Here is an 18,676-nt window from a genome sequence, read left to right on the forward strand (position 1 = left end):
CATGTAAGGGGGCTTTTCTATTAACCGCTAAAGTCGGCGGGATTTCGACTTGTGATCACGGGTTCAATGCTGAATTCCGACTCGAAACCGCATTTGAAATGGAATTCCTTTTCTATCCGTGATCACGATCATGACCAGTCCGGAAGTTGGCGGAGTCATGATCATGATCACTCGAATCCGTGATTGGGGGTATCCGAGCAACCCTAGTAATGAGTCAATGACATTGAGACAGCAGCTCACCTGATGCTGCCCAATAACGCAGCCCATTGCCAGTAATCTCTCCATGCACAAACTCCCCTTCATAGTAGCTTCCATCTCTAAATAAGAGCTTCCCATGACCTGCAATCAAAAAAGAGCAAGTGGAAATCAGTACATCTACCTATGATTATTTCTGCTGTATTTTAAAAATATACTGACTATGTATAATATACCAGCTCTATAAAGCAAGTTATGCAAATTATGTAACCAGGGCTAGTTCTCTCATGAAGCAAGGTGAAACATTTGGATCAGGCACATAGAGTGCAGGGGACAGCATGTTTATACTGTGTTTACACTGACAGCATGCAGTCAGAGTAAGAGGAGAAGCGAGAGGAGAGCGAGTGAGATAAAGAGGTCATCATTGGGCAAAAGCAGCTTGTTGTGCTGTGTGAGGAGTCTGACAGTGAGTGAGGAGGGGGGGGGGAGGCAGGAGAGCAGCAGTGTTTATTTGACTTCCACAGCAGAAGAGAGGAGGTGGCACTTCTGTCCTGACTGAGGAGGAATGGAGGGGCTGAGGGTGCTGAGCAGTTTGTTTGTCACAGACTCACAGCTAGCCAGTGTTCTACTGTGTTGAGCTGCAGCATGTCATGTGAGAACATTAAATGAAGCAGAGTAAATTGTCGGGTGCTGTGCGATCATTCAAAATCACATACATTCAGTTACAGAAGCGATGGCTGCATTCTATGGTGTGGAGTCAGTCGGACCTGTCACCGGTGGCCGCACATTCCCTCCTCCTCGTTTCTGGGGGGTATTGGTTGTCATGTGGGTGCAGAATGCAGATGCTGGGTACCATGTTAGTTCTGGGTGCTGATACAGGGTGTCATGTGGGTTCTCGCTATGGGTGGGTAATGAGTGCCATGTGAGTGTTGATTGCAAATACTTAGTGCCATGTGAGATCTGGGTGCATGTACTGGATGTCATGTGGGTGCTAGGTGCAGGTACTGGCTGTGACATGGGTGCGAAAACTTGGTGCCATGCCTGTACTGGGGGCTGGCTATGGATGAGAATTGGGTGTCACGTGGGTTTTAAAAGCAGGTACTTTGGGTGCGGGTACTGGTTAAGTGGGTGCCTGGTGCAGGTAGTGTGTGCCATGTGGAGGCTGTGTGCAGGTGTTAGTACTGGGTGCACTGTCAGGCCTGGATGCAGGTACTTGGTGTCATGTGAGTGTAAGTACTGAGTACCAGCTATGGGGGGGGGGAGATTTGGGTGGATGTTGGGAGAAGTAGAGGTTAGTGTGGGTGCTGCAAGAAGGGGAAGTTATTGGGGTTGCTGGGGGAGGGAGAGGGTACTGGGAGTGCTGGGGGAGGGAGAGGTCAGTTTAGGTTCTGAAGGATGTCACTGTGGGTGCTGCTGGGGACAGGAAGGGTGCCTCTGGGGAGGGAAAGGTCACCGTAGGCGCTGGTGAAAGGAAGAGGTCAGTGTGGGTGCTGGGAGAGGCAGGATCACCGCAGTGCTAATGCTGGGGAGGGAGGGAGAGGTCAGTATGGGTGCAAGGTTGAGGGAGAGGTCACTATGAATGCTGGCAAAGGGAGAGGACACCGCTGTCAGGGAGACACCATCTTATCTGCTCCCACAAAGCTGTGGGGGTGGTAACACTAAGATTCCTGTATGGGACTTCTTTACTCCAAAGTGTCCCAGATGGGGAGGAGCTTCCCATGTGTGGTGGGCGGGGCTTCCCACATGCAGTGGATGGAGCTTATCATGGCCAGGGCGGGGTTTCCTTTTCATAGCCAAAGAGGCCTTTTTATGGATATTTTAAAAAAAGGGAGGGTGCTTGGGCACCCTGAGCCCATCCCTCTGCACATGCCTGCTAGTAGGGGAAAGGGGGAGACAGAGCGTGAAAAGGATTACAAGAAGATGATACAAGGAAGAATCAGGTACCATTCTTTACTGAGAAAATTACCGGATTTAACGGCTCATTTTCCAGTTTTCTGGACTAGAGCTTTAAAAGTACAAAGACAATAGGCTCAATTCACAAAACCTTTTTTGTTTGCAAACTCCTTGACTATTACATGAAACTCATAAATAACACAAGAATGCAATGTACAAACAGTTCTCTGCAGTTTGGTAAATACCAATTATTTCATAAATTAAATAAATAGAAGTTATTTATTACCTGATATAGTCTTTATTTTTCCACCAGTAGTCAGTGGGCACACAGCAAAAGTTACTGTAAATTTTAGTTATTAGCATAATGGTCCTTTGAGAGCTTATTGGTATGGCATTCTAATGAGGACAATGACAAGAACTGGAGTCGCTAAATTACCAGTATACCCCTGACATTTTTATCTCTGCAGCGTAACGGACGGTCATTCTGAAGCAAATTGAATTTAAAAATTGAAGAAGCTTATTTTGATGTTGTATAATGGTTGTTGAGGGCTGTGCTATTTATTTTGAGTTCAGCTGTGCTTTAAAGAGACACATTGGAGTAGATAATTACTAGAACATTAGCAGCAAAGAAAATATTCTAATATTTTTATTTGCATAGTATAGATTTTTTTGTATAACATTGCAACATTCTCTAATATTTGCAGTTTACACACTACTCAGCATTCTAAATGATTTTACAGAGCAGGCTAGTGAACTTTTGACCTGTCCTTTGCAAAAAAAAAAAATACAGTGCCAGACACTTGAGATGATAAGCTTCAGAAGACAGAGCTCTCTGCGACTTTGAAAGTCATGGAGCTCAATGGCTCTCTTGCATAGATAACAACTGGAGTTTCTTAACTCTTCCTGTACAGGAAACAATATTAGACTTATGTCTCTGCTCCTAATGTTTTATTTCTAAGTAGTATTACACATACAAAGCATTATATCATATTTTTTTTCCCTTCAGTGTCTCTTTAACAAAATAAGGATAGATACCTTAGTTAAACAAAGCTTTGTGAATTGACTCCAGAACCTGAAATCCATTGCATATGTACAAACACAGATATCTTACCGTGTTTTTTCCCGCCCTTCCACTCCCCTTCATAGCGGAAAAAAGAATTTGTGTAAACATAAAGTCCATATCCTAAGAAGAAAAAAAGATTAATAAGAATTTGCAATTATATCATCTGAACCAGTGTAAACGTGTCACATCATAAAACCTGGTCAACGGAAACTGAGCATATTATGTAATCTATAATCAAAAAACTTAAAGTAAAGTGAGCTGTGCTCCTGAACTTCCTCACTGGTGAATGAAGCTGTGCGGCACTACAAAGGGGGTATAGGGAAGCTTAAGCACCTGTTAAGACATGACAATCTTGCTTTTTGCAGGAAAAAACTGGTACACACATCCAATCTTGAATGGCCGATTGGCCAATTTTGCCAGTTTCCTGTAGTATAAGGGCTTACCATACTATCTGTATATAGTATTCAAAGACTTTTGGCCCTCATACTACACGGAGGAGGTAAAATTGATCAGTGATTGACCAATCAAAATTGGATGTGTGTAGGCACCTTTAAATTTTCTACAGCCTTTAATTCTAAGTACTAATTTCTATAAGTACTAATTTAAGCTGCAGCTTATGCATTCAGTAGAGATAAGTAAAATCATTGCTGGCAAGTTTGCTCGATTTTTGACAAACCTTCGTTCAGACAGCAAGAAACTTGCAAATTAGTTTTGCAAAACTAGCACATTTGATTAGACAAAATGAACAAATATTGAGGTGGAATGCTCGAAAATTAAAGGGGAGCTATTGATAAATTACATCTTTCTATCGATATTCTAATAATAATCGATAAAAAAAATTGTCAACAAGGTTTTTAATCGTTTATATGAGAAATTCTCATTGATCCTCATTCTTTCCTAATGTGGCCACTGGCCACATAGAGAAGTCCTTGGGCAAGACTTCCTGACACTCTAGGGTGGCCCCTTGAGCACACCCTTAGTGGCTGCAGCTCTTGATCGCTTTGAGTCCAACAGGAGAAAAGCACTATACAAATGTTAGGATTATTATATGCATAGCCCCACCTATAATAAGGGGCTACTATACTATAAGGGGCCTTATAGTAACAGTGCAGTGCAACAAATTTGGATATCATGTGACTTTACAGCAGAAACGTTACAGAAGTCGTTGCTTCTCTGACATCAAATAGCAAACCGTCAGAGAACTCGATACAATTTGGTTACAACCCCTTACATCTCACACACTCCAATGAGTTCTGGATCACCATGAGCTTGCTGGTTAGTCTGTACCTCTCGGTGTTACAAGCCCTACTCCATAGAGCCAAATTAATCCATGCCATGCACTGATGAGGATCAAACAATCCAAAACAGTCTGTATGCATGTTGGATTATTATGGCTCTGTACAAATTAACAAGCTGACACATCATTGCATTCCAGCGGTTCTGGAGGTGTGTTTAGCTTCTAAGGGTAACAATGGTTCATTTGCATACATTCAGCATATTTGAACTTTAATTTGTAGCCAGCTAAGATTTTTCAAAACTGATGTTCAAATTGCTCCTCCCTGCTACCTTGGCAATATTTCTCTGTCTGTCATGAGATTGTCCAGAAACTCACACCTCACCTCCAAATTCATTCAACTCTAAATTTCCTTAAAAGAGAACTCGGGGGACAGATGGGACACAGAGGCAGGTCCTCTGCCTAATGACATGGCTCTGTGTCCCCCAACCGCTGCTCTCTGCCCCCCCCCCCCCCCCACACACACACACACACACCGCACTATAGCCCCCCGAGGTTAGCAACAAGATTTCCCGCTAACTCGGTGGTGGACACGAGGAGAGGAATTCCCTGTTCAAAATGCCCGCAAGAGGCGTTCCTGAAGGGTTTCCTGAGCTGCCATTGGGCAGCTCTCTCTCCCTGGCCCGCCTCCTGCTGCTTTCCTGCATGCTGTGAGAGACTCACAGTCACAATGCAGCGTCGTGACCCACAGGTCACCAAAGTGAAAATGGGCCATTGCATCCCACGAGAGCAGTGGTTTTTGTGGCTACCTGATCCGCTCAGCCCTGTGAATCAGGTAGCCTACTTTTTTTAAAAGTGAACCTGTACATTTTTTAAAGGCAAGGAAAAAAAAAACGCAAAAAACAAAACTATACTTACCTCTGGAGATTGAAGCCTCTGGATCCTAAAGAGGCTTCTCCCGCCCTTGTACGTCATTCCGTTCCAGCACTGGGACCCCCAAACAGTGGCCTGACTGTGCATGTGCATTAGCACCATCCCACTGGGGACTCCGACACATAGCCGTGCCCAATCTAGCTTGTGCCTATGCTGTAGTGTGGACCTGAACTGGAAGAGCTTTTTCTGAAGAAAGTCAAGCGGGATAGTGCTAGTGCGCCTGCACGACCTGTCTTCAAGCCTCGACAAGCTCTTTTTCAAGGTTCCCAGAGCTGGAACAGACCTGCAGAGGTGGATGAGGGAAGCCTTTTTAGGATCCAATGCTTCCTTTCCCAAGGTAAGTTCCCTCTAGGGGCACTTTATTTCGCTACAGGTACACTTTAAAGCAAATCATGTATAATTTAAAAAAGTGACATGGCCTCAATTCACTAAGCTTTACGAAACACTTTATCAAACGTTTGATAATTTACCTCAAACTTTGTAAATCTAATTTTGAATTCACTGCGTTATAGATTTATTGAACGTTTTATCGATAAAACATTCGATAAATATATAACACCTTAGTGAATTCAAAATTAGATTTTACCCATGAGGTAAATTATCAAAAGTTTCAATAAAGTGTTTGATAAAGCTTAGTGAACTTGTCTGCATACTCGATTACTTCTTTCCCATATTTGTTTCCTTTTTTATGCCTGTTGTGTTAGCAGCTTGGCAAAATGCATTCCCTTTTTTGTCTCTAGTATTTAGAGAAGAAAGAAGGGGGGAAACTACTGTAAACAGGAAGTAGCTGTATCATTCAGCGCACACAATAACTACTCTTCTGCAGTGCAGCCCTGTTCTTTAATATACTATTCCACTGTCTATAGATTCACTTTAATGCAGAACAGATTTGGAAACGGACCCCATTATGTAACTAACCTAATGCCACCTCTTTAATATAAATAATTCCATGGTCTCATTCAGCCTGTTAAAATAATATATTAGTTTTAAAATACCATTTTTCATTTATTATTACTTAGCAAAGAATCTTTAAAATAGCAACTGGCCGTTTTCGCATAAAATGACCCAAGCTGGATATAAAGTGGTGGGACAGTTTTCAAACCAAATGTCAGTTTTAGCGCCTGCCAAGACAAAGAGGGACTGTTTACATCATGCTGTCTTAAAAGGTTATTTTTTGTTTCAAGTCACTGTATCAGATGGCGATATATTAAACTGTGGAATGAAGTCAGCCTTGTAAGCAGGTACATGGAAATCAGGCTTCATGGGACTCTGTGGACTTCGAAGACAAAGGGGCCCTGTGAGTCATCACTATTGCTTTTGGACCAGGCTAAAACGAGGCGGCAGCTGCTGTGTAAAGTTTAGTTTGGACCATCGCTCTGGATGTTATAACCATTTGTCTCAGTACCAGTCATGTTGGGTGCATAGCTATCCAGTGCAATCACAAGCTTCCTTTGATATTACAAAGAATAGAAATAAATTGCCCTGGGGATTTATTCTTTAGGTAGTGATGTTACAGGACACACAAGACTGCTGAACTTGTATTAGATGGGGTGCTTATAACATGCCATGACGATGTAGGTATAATGGTTGCATAAATGCACGCAGGGGGAGTTACAAGAGTTTACACTTATTGAAGCAGCATCTACTCCACAAGGGTTAACTCTTTCCAATCCTATATCGGAATTTTCCAGCATAGGTAAAGTGTCCAACATAGTTTGATATAGGAAAAATGGCTGCTGCTAAGGGTCGCTGCTGCCGAATAAAATCCGGCACAGCTTTAGCCCCTTTTGATCAAAATGTCAGAGTAATGATGCCCATACACATTATAATAAAAACGTTAGATTTTTCCGTTTCTTCGACTAGAATCAAATGAGTCAAAAAGAATCTTTTTTCTTTATCAAGAAAAGCGATTATCCCGTTCTTATAAATAAAAATCCAATCAGACATGTTGGGAAAATCTTTATATTCGATTTAACTGAATAATCAAACGAAATTATCTAATCGAAAAAAAAATGAAAAAATTGTACCATGTATGGGCTCCATAAGGCCGACACTTTGATCGCTGCCTGCCCCATCCTCCGCTGCTGCGCCAAGTGGGTGCATCTGGGCTCATCACTGGGGGCGCTGTTACAAGATCTAGTCCGGCACGCTGTCCTCTGGCTTCATGCGTGAGGTGCAATTGTGATGATGTGTGAGCAATGGGGCGGAGGTACTGTATAGCGTGTGAGCTTGGGCCTACCCCGCCCCCTGATGCTGGGTTGCCCCCTCACTCTAGTGCGAGGAGGTAGAGAACCTCCGGATCCCCGCTGCTGCAGTACTCCCTGGAACACCCAGGTCCTCTTACCCCCAGCACACCAGAAAAATGTAAGTGGGTGGGTGATCCAAAATATTAAAGTATATCTCCAATTTGGAGACTCCAAAATGCACCAAGTAAAAAGTATTACCCTAGTAAAGTGTTTCTCAAACCTGTCATCATGACTCCCCAACGGTGCATGTTTTGCAGGCAACCTCACCTATGCACAGTTAGTGTCTCAGCTACATGGAATCCACCTAGCTGTGAATAGGTGAGGTTGCCTATAAAATATCCACTGTTGAGGGGTCACAAGGACAGGTTTGAGAAACATTACCCTAGTATATTAGTACTTCCAGTTAATGATCTGCGGCGGGGAGAGAGCGGCACGATAGGCGGTAGCGGCAGACGGATGATTAAGATCTACACCCTGGCAGGTATAACAGGATCAAAACAGGGCGTAGATTTCAATCATCAAGGTCCGGAAGCAGTTAAACTGCTGTTCAAGAATGCTTTTTCAATGCTTTTGATGTAGATCCAGGTGTGTTCCTAGCCTGAGTATACTCTGCCTTGTTGTTTGTTCTACAGTGTCTCCAGCAGAGGGCGCGGATCAGCTTAGCTGGAATTTCTGAAACTAAAGAAAATATTTGCAAACTGTATTTAGCCAAGAAAATGATGTGGGTGAATAAAAAAATATGTTAGGGCCTAACTACAACTTTCCTAATCTAAGTGAAAAGCATATGCGGTGCAGTTATTGCAAAGAGTTTGATTACATACTTTCTATGAAGCCCAATTCCCACTTGTTTAACCATTGCAGCCCGCAGGGATTTTTCACCTTATACAACAGAGCAATTTTCACCTCCCATTCATTCGCTAATAACTTTATCACTAATTATCACAATGAATTGATCTATATCTTGTTTTTCTGCCACCAATTAGGCATTCCATCTTTGGGTGGTACATTTTGCTAAGAATTATTTTTTTCTAAATGCATTTTCACAGGAATATTAAAAAGAACCCGAAGTGGTTCCTAAGAATGATATCCGCACACAGAGGCTGTGTCTGCCTATACAGCCCAGCCTCTGTTGCTATGTAGTGCCCCCCAGGCCCCCCCTGCGCTCTGCTATGCCCCCATAACTCACAGCTGCGCTGTCGACACACAGCGTGTCGCAGCCGGCTGTGCTTACCTATGTAGTGTCACTCTCGCCGCTCCCCCCACCTCCTGCATAGCTCCGGTCCGCTGATTGGAGGGAAGGGACGCGGGCGTGGACCGGAGCTATGCAGGAGGCGGGGGGAGCGGCGAGAATGACACTACATAGGTGAACACAGCCCGCTGCGTGTCGACAGCACGGCTGTGATTTAGCAGAGTGCAGGGGGTGCCTGGGGGGACACTACATAGCAACAGAGGCTGGGCTGTATAGGCAGACCCAGCCTCTGCATGCGGATATCATTCTTAGAAACCACCTTGGGTTCTCTTTAAGAAAAAAATTGAAAAAATTCATTATTTCTCAGTTTTCGGCCCTTATAGCTTTAAAATAATACATGCTACCATAATTAAAACCTATGTATTTTATTCACCCATTTGTCTTGGTTATTACATTATTTAAAGAAAACCTGAACTGAAAATTAAAAGTCAAAATAAACATACACAAGTCATACTTACCTCCTGTGTAGTCTACTCCTCAATCTCATTCTCCTTTCCAGCGTCCTGTTTGCCCACTGTGATCAAGGGAATTCTCCGTCCTCCATTTTGAAAATGGCCATTACCCCATAACAGCTTCCTGGTCAGCACACTGTTAAACTGTAAAGGTGGCCATACACTGGCCCGATTCGCGGCCGTTTCGACAGCAGATTCGATCCTGGGATCGAATCTGCTGCCAATCGTTCGCGCTAAACGCACCCGCCGATCCGATTTCCTCCCGAAATCAGATCGGTCCGTCGATCGCGCCGTGCGGGAAATTACCCTCGATCGCCCGCGGGTAGGGTGCGCGTCGCTAGCGGCGGCCGATCCGATCAGGTATACATTACCTGACGCTGGCTCCCGGGCGTCTTCTCCGCGCTGCACCGCTCTGTTCCGGCTCCATCCCGGCGCTTCCTGTGTCCCTGCAGTGACCAGGAAGTTCAAATAGAGGGCGCTCTATTTGAACTTCCTGGTCACGGAGTGACACAGGAAGTGCCGGGATGGAGCTGGAACAGAGCGGTGCGGTGCAGCGTGGAGAAGACGCCCGGGAGCCAGCATCAGGTAATGTATACGGGGGGGGGGGGGCGCACAGGCGGCAGGAGCAGCTCAACAGATTGTGATCGGTTTCAGGCTGAAATCGATTCACAATCTGTTTGCAGTAAAGGCAGCCATACGATCCCTCTCTGATCAGATTCGATCAGATAGGGATCTGTCAGCTGGTCGATCTAATGGCAAATCGACCAGTGTATGGCTACCTTGACATCGCCCACTTGAGCCATAGGGAAACATAGACATTACTTGGCACATCAGTTGTCCTCTCAGCTATAACTGACAGCAACTGATATATTTCAGTTCTGACAAAATGTTATCAGAACTGGAAGGGATCATTGTCAGAAGAAAATGGTGCGCTTCTGAAAGGAACTGATGGCAAGGTAACTATGTAATGTTCATTTGAAGTTACCTCATGTGTTTATTTAAAATAATTTTGCTCAGTACAGGTTCCCTTTAAATTTTGTCCCTATCACAATGTATGGCGCCAATATTTTATTTGGAAATAAAGGTTCATTTTTTCAGTTTTGCGTCCATCACGATTTACAAGCTTATAATTTAACAATTGTTCGTAATATACCCTTTTTTCCATTAAAATTTTATTTGTGTGATTTTTTGGTGTGGGAAATAAACAGTTAATTTTAAAGGTAAACAATGTGTGTTTTATGAATTGAAAAATGTATGTAGAAGTAGTTTTACTATTTGGCCACAAGATGGCCACATTGTGATTTTTTCTTTTGGTCCTTCTCGCTTTCAGGAAGTGAGAAGAGGACGGGAAACTTTTTTATTTTTTCTGAAAGACTGCAGCCTCTGATAAGAGGATGTCGGTTTTCTGCTGGAGACTTAGATCAATGAACGGGAACCATGTTCCAATTCATTGATCTCTGGGCTACCGGGGGGCGGCACAGGGGCGTGCTGGGGTGGACGATGCATGCATCAGCACACAGCAGCTGCATAGTCATGAGGATCAGGTCCAGGCAGCATAAATGGTTAAAAAAACATATGTGCTAGGTATGTTTTCAGCAACAGTCAAAAACGCATAACATGGATAAGGATTACAATGTTAAAAATATGCTATACCTATAATTGAGATTAAAAACCGATCTGACACGTTCCAAAAAACTGAACTGAACTAAATGGCAAATGGCAAAGAGTTCAATCCCTCTCTGACCTTAATCTGATCAGAGGGCATTGATTCTCCCCATACACTGCACACAGATTCACCATGAAAGCTATTGAACTGTAACATTGCACTGTTCGATACAGTGCAATACTACGGGCCGTCGATCTACCACCACTCACGACAGAAAAATGCCGTTTGATAGTAATTTTTATCAATTTTTCAATGTGGCTGGTTGATAACTAGCAGATTTGATCATAGTAAAAGAATCTGTCGGTAAAAATTCATGCATTTATGGTCAGCTTTAGGTTAGGGTTACTAATATAACACCCAGATCTATCTCCACGCCCCTTGCCTATCCACCACTTCCATGGACAAGGTCTCCTCCTGCCTATCAGCCATCTCCTCCTGGATGTCCGCTAGGTTCCTGAAACTAAATCTAGAGAAAACGGAATTTATGATCTTCCCACCCCGGCCATCCCTGACCCCTCCTCCCCCCCAGATGTGAATGTCACTGTTAACCACACTACCATTCACACTACCTCTCAAGCCCGCTGTCTGGGTGTCACCCTGGAGTCCGCACTCTCCTTCACCCCGCACATATAAAACCTCACAAAGTCCTGTAACTTCCACCTTCATAACATTTGCAAGATCCGCCCTTTGCTGACCTCTGTCACCACCAAACTCCTCATCCATGCCCTCATAATTTCCCATCTTGACTTCTGCAACGCCCTTCTGTCTGGTCTCCCTATGACCAGAATTGCCCCTCTGCAGTCTGTCATGAATGCGGCAGCCAGAATTATCCGCTCCTCCCATTGCTCCACCACAGCAGCTCCCCTCTGTGAATCCCTCCACTGGCTTCCTATCCAGTCCAGAATCAGATTCAAGATACTTTGTCTGGCCTACAAATCTGTCTACAAAACCTGCCCAACCTACATTTCCAATTTTACCCAGAGGTACACACCTAGCCGCTCACTCAGCTCCTCCAAATGAACTTCGCCTGACACTATGGAACACTATGGAACTCCCTACCTCCCCCATTAGGGTTTCCTCCTCCTTCAACATCTTCAAGAAGGCCCTCAAAACTCACCTTTTTACTCTGGCCTAGCCCCCCCCATAGTGCTCTAAATATGCAGCTGAACTCTGGTCCCCTACCTTTCGTGTCCCCACCTCACCCTCCTTTTTGTCTTCTACCTGTTCACGCACCTCCATAACCGTACACCCATCCTATGGATCTGAGTGAACTTGACTAGCCTAATCTCCATGCCCCCATCCAGTGACTAACTAAGCATTACCTTGTACTCATACTGTGCTGCGTGATCTGGTTTGCATGTATTCATGTATTGTCTTATTGCTGTATGCCACCCCTAAATATTGTCTGTAACCTTAACTAATGTACAGCGCTGCATAATATGTTGGTGCTTTATAAACAGGGCTGTGGAGTCGGTCCAAAAATCCACCGACTCCGACTCCTCAGTTTAGGATTCCACCGACTCCGACTCCACGACTCCGACTCCTCTAATTTGCATATTACAATTTTGTTGATTAAAAGTATGTAACATGAAATTCGTCTCATAACTGCCAACACTTAGGAATTTTACAAGACAACTGAAGTGAGAAGGATATGTAGACTACTATATTTATTCCCTTTAGACTAAAACTAGTCCTTGGTAAGAGTACTTGTAAAAGGTACAAACCGGAACAAAGAACATCTATCAGGCCCTAGGCAATGTAAGTGTGGGAACATGTAAGAGTGATGTGCAGGTACTCTGCAGGGGAATAAGGAGATTCTTCCTCTATTACACATTCTTCATGCACAATCTGAGCCAGGTTTATGGGTGACAGACAACACCTCTGTGTTCAATGTGCACAGCATTCTCAGTGGATTCCCTGCAGCTCTGTGGGGAGTGCATATGTAGAGTATAGTACTACTGTGTAACAAAGTAAACCTGAGACAGATGAAATTAAAGTTTTATACATACCTGGGGCTTCCTCCAGCCGCCTTCAGGATAATCAGTCCCTCGTTGTCCTCCTCCACCACCTGGATCTTCTGCTATGAGTCCAGGTACTTGAGCAAGTCGGGCGTAGTGCGCATGCACACACTCCGCCGCCAGGAGCATACTACACCTGTGCAGCACTATTGCGCAGGTGCAGAATGTTCCTGGCTGTGGGAGCGGCATGCGGCCGGACAGCGCTGACTGGCTGAAGTACCAGGACTCATAGCAGAAGATCCGGGTGGTGGAGGACAGCGAGGGACTGATTAGCCTGAAGGGGGCTGGAGGAAGCCCCAGGTATGTATAAAACTTTACTTTTCATCCGTCTCAGTTACCCTTTAATTTGTAGTCACCAAACCAAATTTTAATAACATATCAAATTATTTTATTTCATCAGCAAAGGGAGTGCATACATTTGCATGAATCAGCATCAATGCAGAATTATTTCCATCTTGTTGACCATCTCTATTAGTGACATAGCTACACATCAGGCTTTATTCTTACAGCATAGATGTTATTTAGTATATATAAGAGATTCCTGTGTACACATCATATATACAGTCACAATCAGATATGTATATCTGACCTTAAAAATACGGGGACTGCTTTATTGAAGCAGCACAAGTAACTAATTTTGATTGGTTTATTTCATTTTTGTGGACTAAGCACAGCTATTACTGTATATATACTGTATATATACATTATTTTTAATGACTATTATCTGAGAAATAGAACATTTTATCATATTATCTATTTTAATTACAGTTACAAATTCATTAGGAGTCGGAGTCGGAGTCGGTGCATTTTTTCCCGACTCCGACTCCAGGCACCCAAAATTGCCCGACTCCACGACTCCAACTCCACGACTCCGACTCCACAGCCCTGTTTATAAATACAATAAATAAATAATATATGGTAAAAATCTGTGCCACAGTCCTATATAAAGTCACTGTGAAATACAATTCCTGTGGGGTCGCTGCAGGTGATCCAAACTGTTCAAAACTTTAAATTATGCACTGCTGCGCTCTCCACCAACATCTGGAATGAAAAAATTGAACTCCACATAGGGTAATAACGTTCTCACTGAGGTTATATCTCCACTATACCCGTGGTCATGGAAAAACAGAAACAAAGTAGAGAGTGACAGAGGAAAGTAAAGGGGAGAGACAAGGGGAGAAAAGCTGAAAGAGAGGGAAGACAATATTTGCCTCACCAGGATTGCACTTTTTTCTAGCTTTAATGTATGCATACCGCCCAACTTTTTGAAATCAGAAACAGGGACACTTGAGCCACACCTCTAACCACATCCCCATCACGCATACTATAAAGATTTCATTAGAAAAATATGTTGTTTTATAATTCAACTCACACTAGTCCTAGTTTGCAAATAAGAAATATATCAATTTAAAGGATGGGAATAAAGTTTAGACTAAATTAAACTCTTTTATCAGTAGAAAAATACATGTATTCACATAAATCTGTACTTGAGTCCTGAAAGAGGAACAAATGAGGGAGAAAGAAGGACAGAGGATTTGGCTCCCAAAAAGGGACTGTCCCTCAAAAGAGAGACAGTTGGGAGCTATGCTGTATGGAAAGAAAACACAGACACACAGCACTAGTGGGATGGGGCAACAAAGGTAAATGATGGAGAAAGGAGGAGTGGAGAGAGACTGAGCATAGTCTGAGATGGAGCAGAGATTTTATCTGTACAGTATTGCAGTCCCACATCCCACAAAGGCTACTTGCCAGTAATATGACCCTTGTCCCTGCCAGTCTCTCACACAAGTCACAGCAAGCAGCCCTCCTGGAGTATAGGGACTGTTGAAAACTTTTCAACCTGTGAAATACCTTATCTAGCTGTGCACATGCAGTCAGAGACAATGGTGAAAGACAAGACAGATTTTTTTCCCATGGACTCTAGAAAAACATGAATGCACCAAGCGCTGTAAAGGCCCATTCACACTTAAAAGCACAAGGCGTTTTGCGGGAGTGATTTTTCCACGATTTAACGGGGAAAAAATCACTGGACTCTGCAGCGATTTTTCCCGCGATCGCGTTTAGCGCTTTTATAGCACTGAAACACGATCGCCGGGAAATCGCCAGAAAATGGTGCAGGCTACACGTTAACGCAAATAGCCCAAGTGAGAACGGGCCCATAGGGTTTTATTGTACTATCGCTTTAAAAAGCGCTAGCGCTTGAGCGTTTTGCCGAAATCACCCTAAAAGCGCTTGTGCAATGATTCCCTATGAGAGTGTTCACATCTGAGCGCCTCGATTCCGATCCGCTCAGCAAAGCGCTGCCTGTACCATTTTTAGGGCGATTTTGCTACAATGGAAGGTATAAGAAAACCGCAAACGCTCACAAAATCACTTTATGCGGCGATTGCGTTAGCGCTTTTAAGAATAAATACATTGGCCTCAATTCACTAAGCTTATCTCCTGTCTTTAATAAAGTTTCTAGAGTTATCACCATGGTGATGAGGCATGTAGTATTCAGGAAACATTTTATCTCAGGCAAACCTAAAGTTAACTCTCCTGTCTTTAAGTTAACTCTTCAATCCTTATTTTAACTCCAGAATGCTAAAGTTAAAGACAGGATGTAAATTAACTGTGTGTGAAAATAACTACAGAGGAGGTAACTTAAAGAATGAAGAGATAAGATAACTCTCTCACTGTGCGGTGGCAAGTTTACTCTTGCCTTATTATCTCAAGCATGATCTTAGTGAATTGAGGTACTGTTTCTTTTCCAGGTCAAGGAGTTCACTTCCTGACTTGCGTCAGGAAGTAAAAAAGGAATCGCTCTGCAAAAGCACTTTGAAAAGTGCTTTACACAAAATTGTGGCGCGCAGGTAAAATCAAGAGACAAGACAAATAACATTTATATCGCGCTTTTCTCCTGGCGGACTCAAAGCGCCAGAGCTGCAGCCACTAGGGCACGCTCTATAGGCAGTAACAGTGTTAGGAAGACTTGCCAAAGGTCTCCTACTGAATAGGTGCTGGCATACTGAACAGGCAGAGCCGAGATTCGAACCCTGGTCTCCTGTGCCACCACTCTTAACCATTTACCGCCATCCTAACGTATTAAAACGTCATGCTTACCGCTATTAACAGCAACATGACGTTTTAATACGTCGCGCATTCCCGCCGCTGCTACCGCCGTGTGTCCGCCGCTACCGCCGCCATTACCGTCGGGATCCCGTGCTGGGCGATTGGGGAAGAGGACTGAACAGTCCTCTACCCAATCGCAGTGCCTGGAGTGAATGGACGTGACCGCGAACAGCAGCTACGTCCATTCACATAAACAGGAAATGTAACAGTTTAATAAAGTGTGTAAAAAAAAAAAAAAGTGAACACGTCCTATGAGTGTTCACCAGCGCCATCTTGTGGCCAAAAAGTATATTACACTTACAAAATACATACATTTTCAAGTATATACACATCATTAATAAAATTACACTTCCAACCCTCCCCCCCCCAAAAAAAAACACTTGTAAAAAAAAAAAATCAGCTTAAAAAAAAAAAAAAATAGTTGCCTTAGGGACTCAGCTTTTTTTATTCTATATTTTATGGGGGAAAATTAATTTTAATTTATTACATAGGGGCTTGTAATTATGGCCAGAACAAACAGAAAAATAACCACTTATATTTCAAAATAATATACTGTCGCCATACATTGTGGTAGGGACATAATCTAAACGGTTTAATTATCGGGACCACTGGGCAAATACAACGTGTTTGTTTTATCCACAGGAGAATGTTTAATTTTAAAACTATAAAGGCTGAACACTGAGAAATAATGATTTTTTTTCTTTTTTTTTCTGTTTTTCTCATTAAAATGCATTTAGAATAAAAAAATTCTTAGCAAAATGTACTATCCACAGAAAGCCTAATTGGTGGCGAAAAAAACGAGGTATAGATCATTTTCTTGTGATAAGTAGTAATAAAGTTATTAGGGAATAAAAGGGAGGAGCGCTGACAACTGAAAATTGCTCTGGTCCGTTAGGATAAAAACCCTTGGGGGTGAACTGGTTAAAATCGCAAAATGCGTGCATCAGCGATGAGAGGTGGCCTGGGGGAAATCTCCCCCTTTCTCCCTGGCTAATCTGTGCCTGATGTGCAATTATGTATCCACTAGTGAAGACTATCCTTGGTATGAACAGCAACAGAACTCTAACAAGCAGTTATCACACAACCTATCCATACCCACTTTCATATAACATTATTATTGCATTACCATCCCTTTATACTCCAGCTTAATAATGTTTTGCATTTTATCACACTGGCCTGAGCTCATTACCGTCACGGAGCTGCTTTTTCACATCACCCACATAGTGGTGAGACATTCTGTTCACTTTCCTGGACGTCGCCATCTTCCTCAACCTGTTTACATAGCAACCAATCACACTCCCACAATACCAGTATCTAAGGGGTGGGGTTGTGGAGAGATCAACTGACCAATTGGCTGTGGGCACCTGGCAGGCAAGCTGCACGGAAAGCATGGATTGTACATGCTCATGACTCCCACAACGCTGTCACTTCACTTGCCGTCTCCAGAAATGATGCTACCTATGAGCAGGCACAGACTGGCCAGGGGGGAGATTCCCCCCAGGCCACCTCTGGTTTTATTATTTAGGGCCAGTCCAGTACATGGTGCGTTCAGGATTTTCTAGGGTCCGTGGGAAAAAAATCTGTCTGGTCTGTCAATTGTCACAATGACCGCATGTGCACAGCTAGATAAGATATTACACAGGTTTTCAACAGACTCCTGGAGGGCTGCTCGCTGCTGGTCTGAGAGGCTGGCAAGGACAGGAGTCATATTACTTTCAAATAGCCTCTGTGTGATGTGGGACTGCATTACAGATAACCTCTGCGCTCCATCTCAGGCTATTCTCAGTCTTGCTCCACTCCTCTCTTCATCATTCACCCTTGTTTCTCCCCTTCCCCTAGTGCTGGGTGTCTGTTTTCTTGCCATACAGTAAAGTTAAATAAAAGTGCAATCCTGGTGATGCAAATATCTTCTTCCCTCTCTTTCAGCTTTTCTCCCCTCTCTCCTCACTCTCCCCTTTCCTCTGTCACTTTCTACTTTGTCCCCCCCCCCCCCCCCCCCCCCATCTTACCCTCACAATTTAATCACCCCAATCTTATTAGTAGTAACTCTAACCTAATGCTGGGGATACACGGTACGTTTCTGTACCGTGTATCGACTAGCTGATCCGGCCAGCTGATAATATTCAGCTGGCCCGATCAAGCCGCTCGACCCGCGCCCGCTCGATTCCCGCCGGCGGAAAATGGCAGGGAATCGAGCAGCTGATAAGGACCGCCGGCGGGGACGAGCGGGAATCGATCCGCGCGGACGAGCGGGGACGCGGCGGAGACGCGGCTCGGGTCGATCCGGTGGCTAATCGAGCCGCCGGTCGACCCGTGTATCCCCAGCATAAAGCTCAACATACATGCATCGATTTTTACCAACAGATTCTTGCACTATGATTGAATCTACTGTTTATCAACCAGCCACATTGAAAAATTGCTCAACATTACTATTAAACTGTAAATTTCAGTCGATTGGACACAGCGGTGGAGCGGTAGTAGATCGACGGCCCGTGGCATTGCACTGAAAATAAACTGACGGCAATGATTGTATTGGAGGACTCCTCAGCTGCTGCTGGTGCGCGTGCTGCTGAGACCACCCCCTACCCCCACGCAGTATGTGGGGAGGATGACTAT

The 18,676-nt window shown here is 43.9% G+C and overlaps 1 protein-coding gene across 3 annotated transcripts in view; it reads right to left on the reverse strand.

Moving 5' to 3' along the window:
- The window catches only part of MORN1 (MORN repeat containing 1), a 565,248-nt gene extending 547,893 nt beyond the window's left edge, over positions 1 to 17,355 (reverse strand). For all 3 annotated transcript variants that reach the window (XM_068240670.1, XM_068240672.1, XM_068240671.1), the window contains exons 1-3: positions 17,250 to 17,355; positions 3,200 to 3,271; positions 241 to 339 (exon numbers count right to left, since the gene is read on the reverse strand). In XM_068240670.1, the coding sequence (XP_068096771.1) occupies positions 241 to 339; positions 3,200 to 3,271; positions 17,250 to 17,322 (244 nt within the window). In that variant the 5' untranslated portion in view covers positions 17,323 to 17,355. The remainder of the gene's footprint in view (positions 1 to 240; positions 340 to 3,199; positions 3,272 to 17,249) is intronic.
- Positions 17,356 to 18,676: the final 1,321 nt, after the last annotated feature.

Source organism: Hyperolius riggenbachi, chromosome 6 (genome assembly GCF_040937935.1).
Source record: "Hyperolius riggenbachi isolate aHypRig1 chromosome 6, aHypRig1.pri, whole genome shotgun sequence".
NCBI lineage: Eukaryota > Metazoa > Chordata > Amphibia > Anura > Hyperoliidae > Hyperolius > Hyperolius riggenbachi.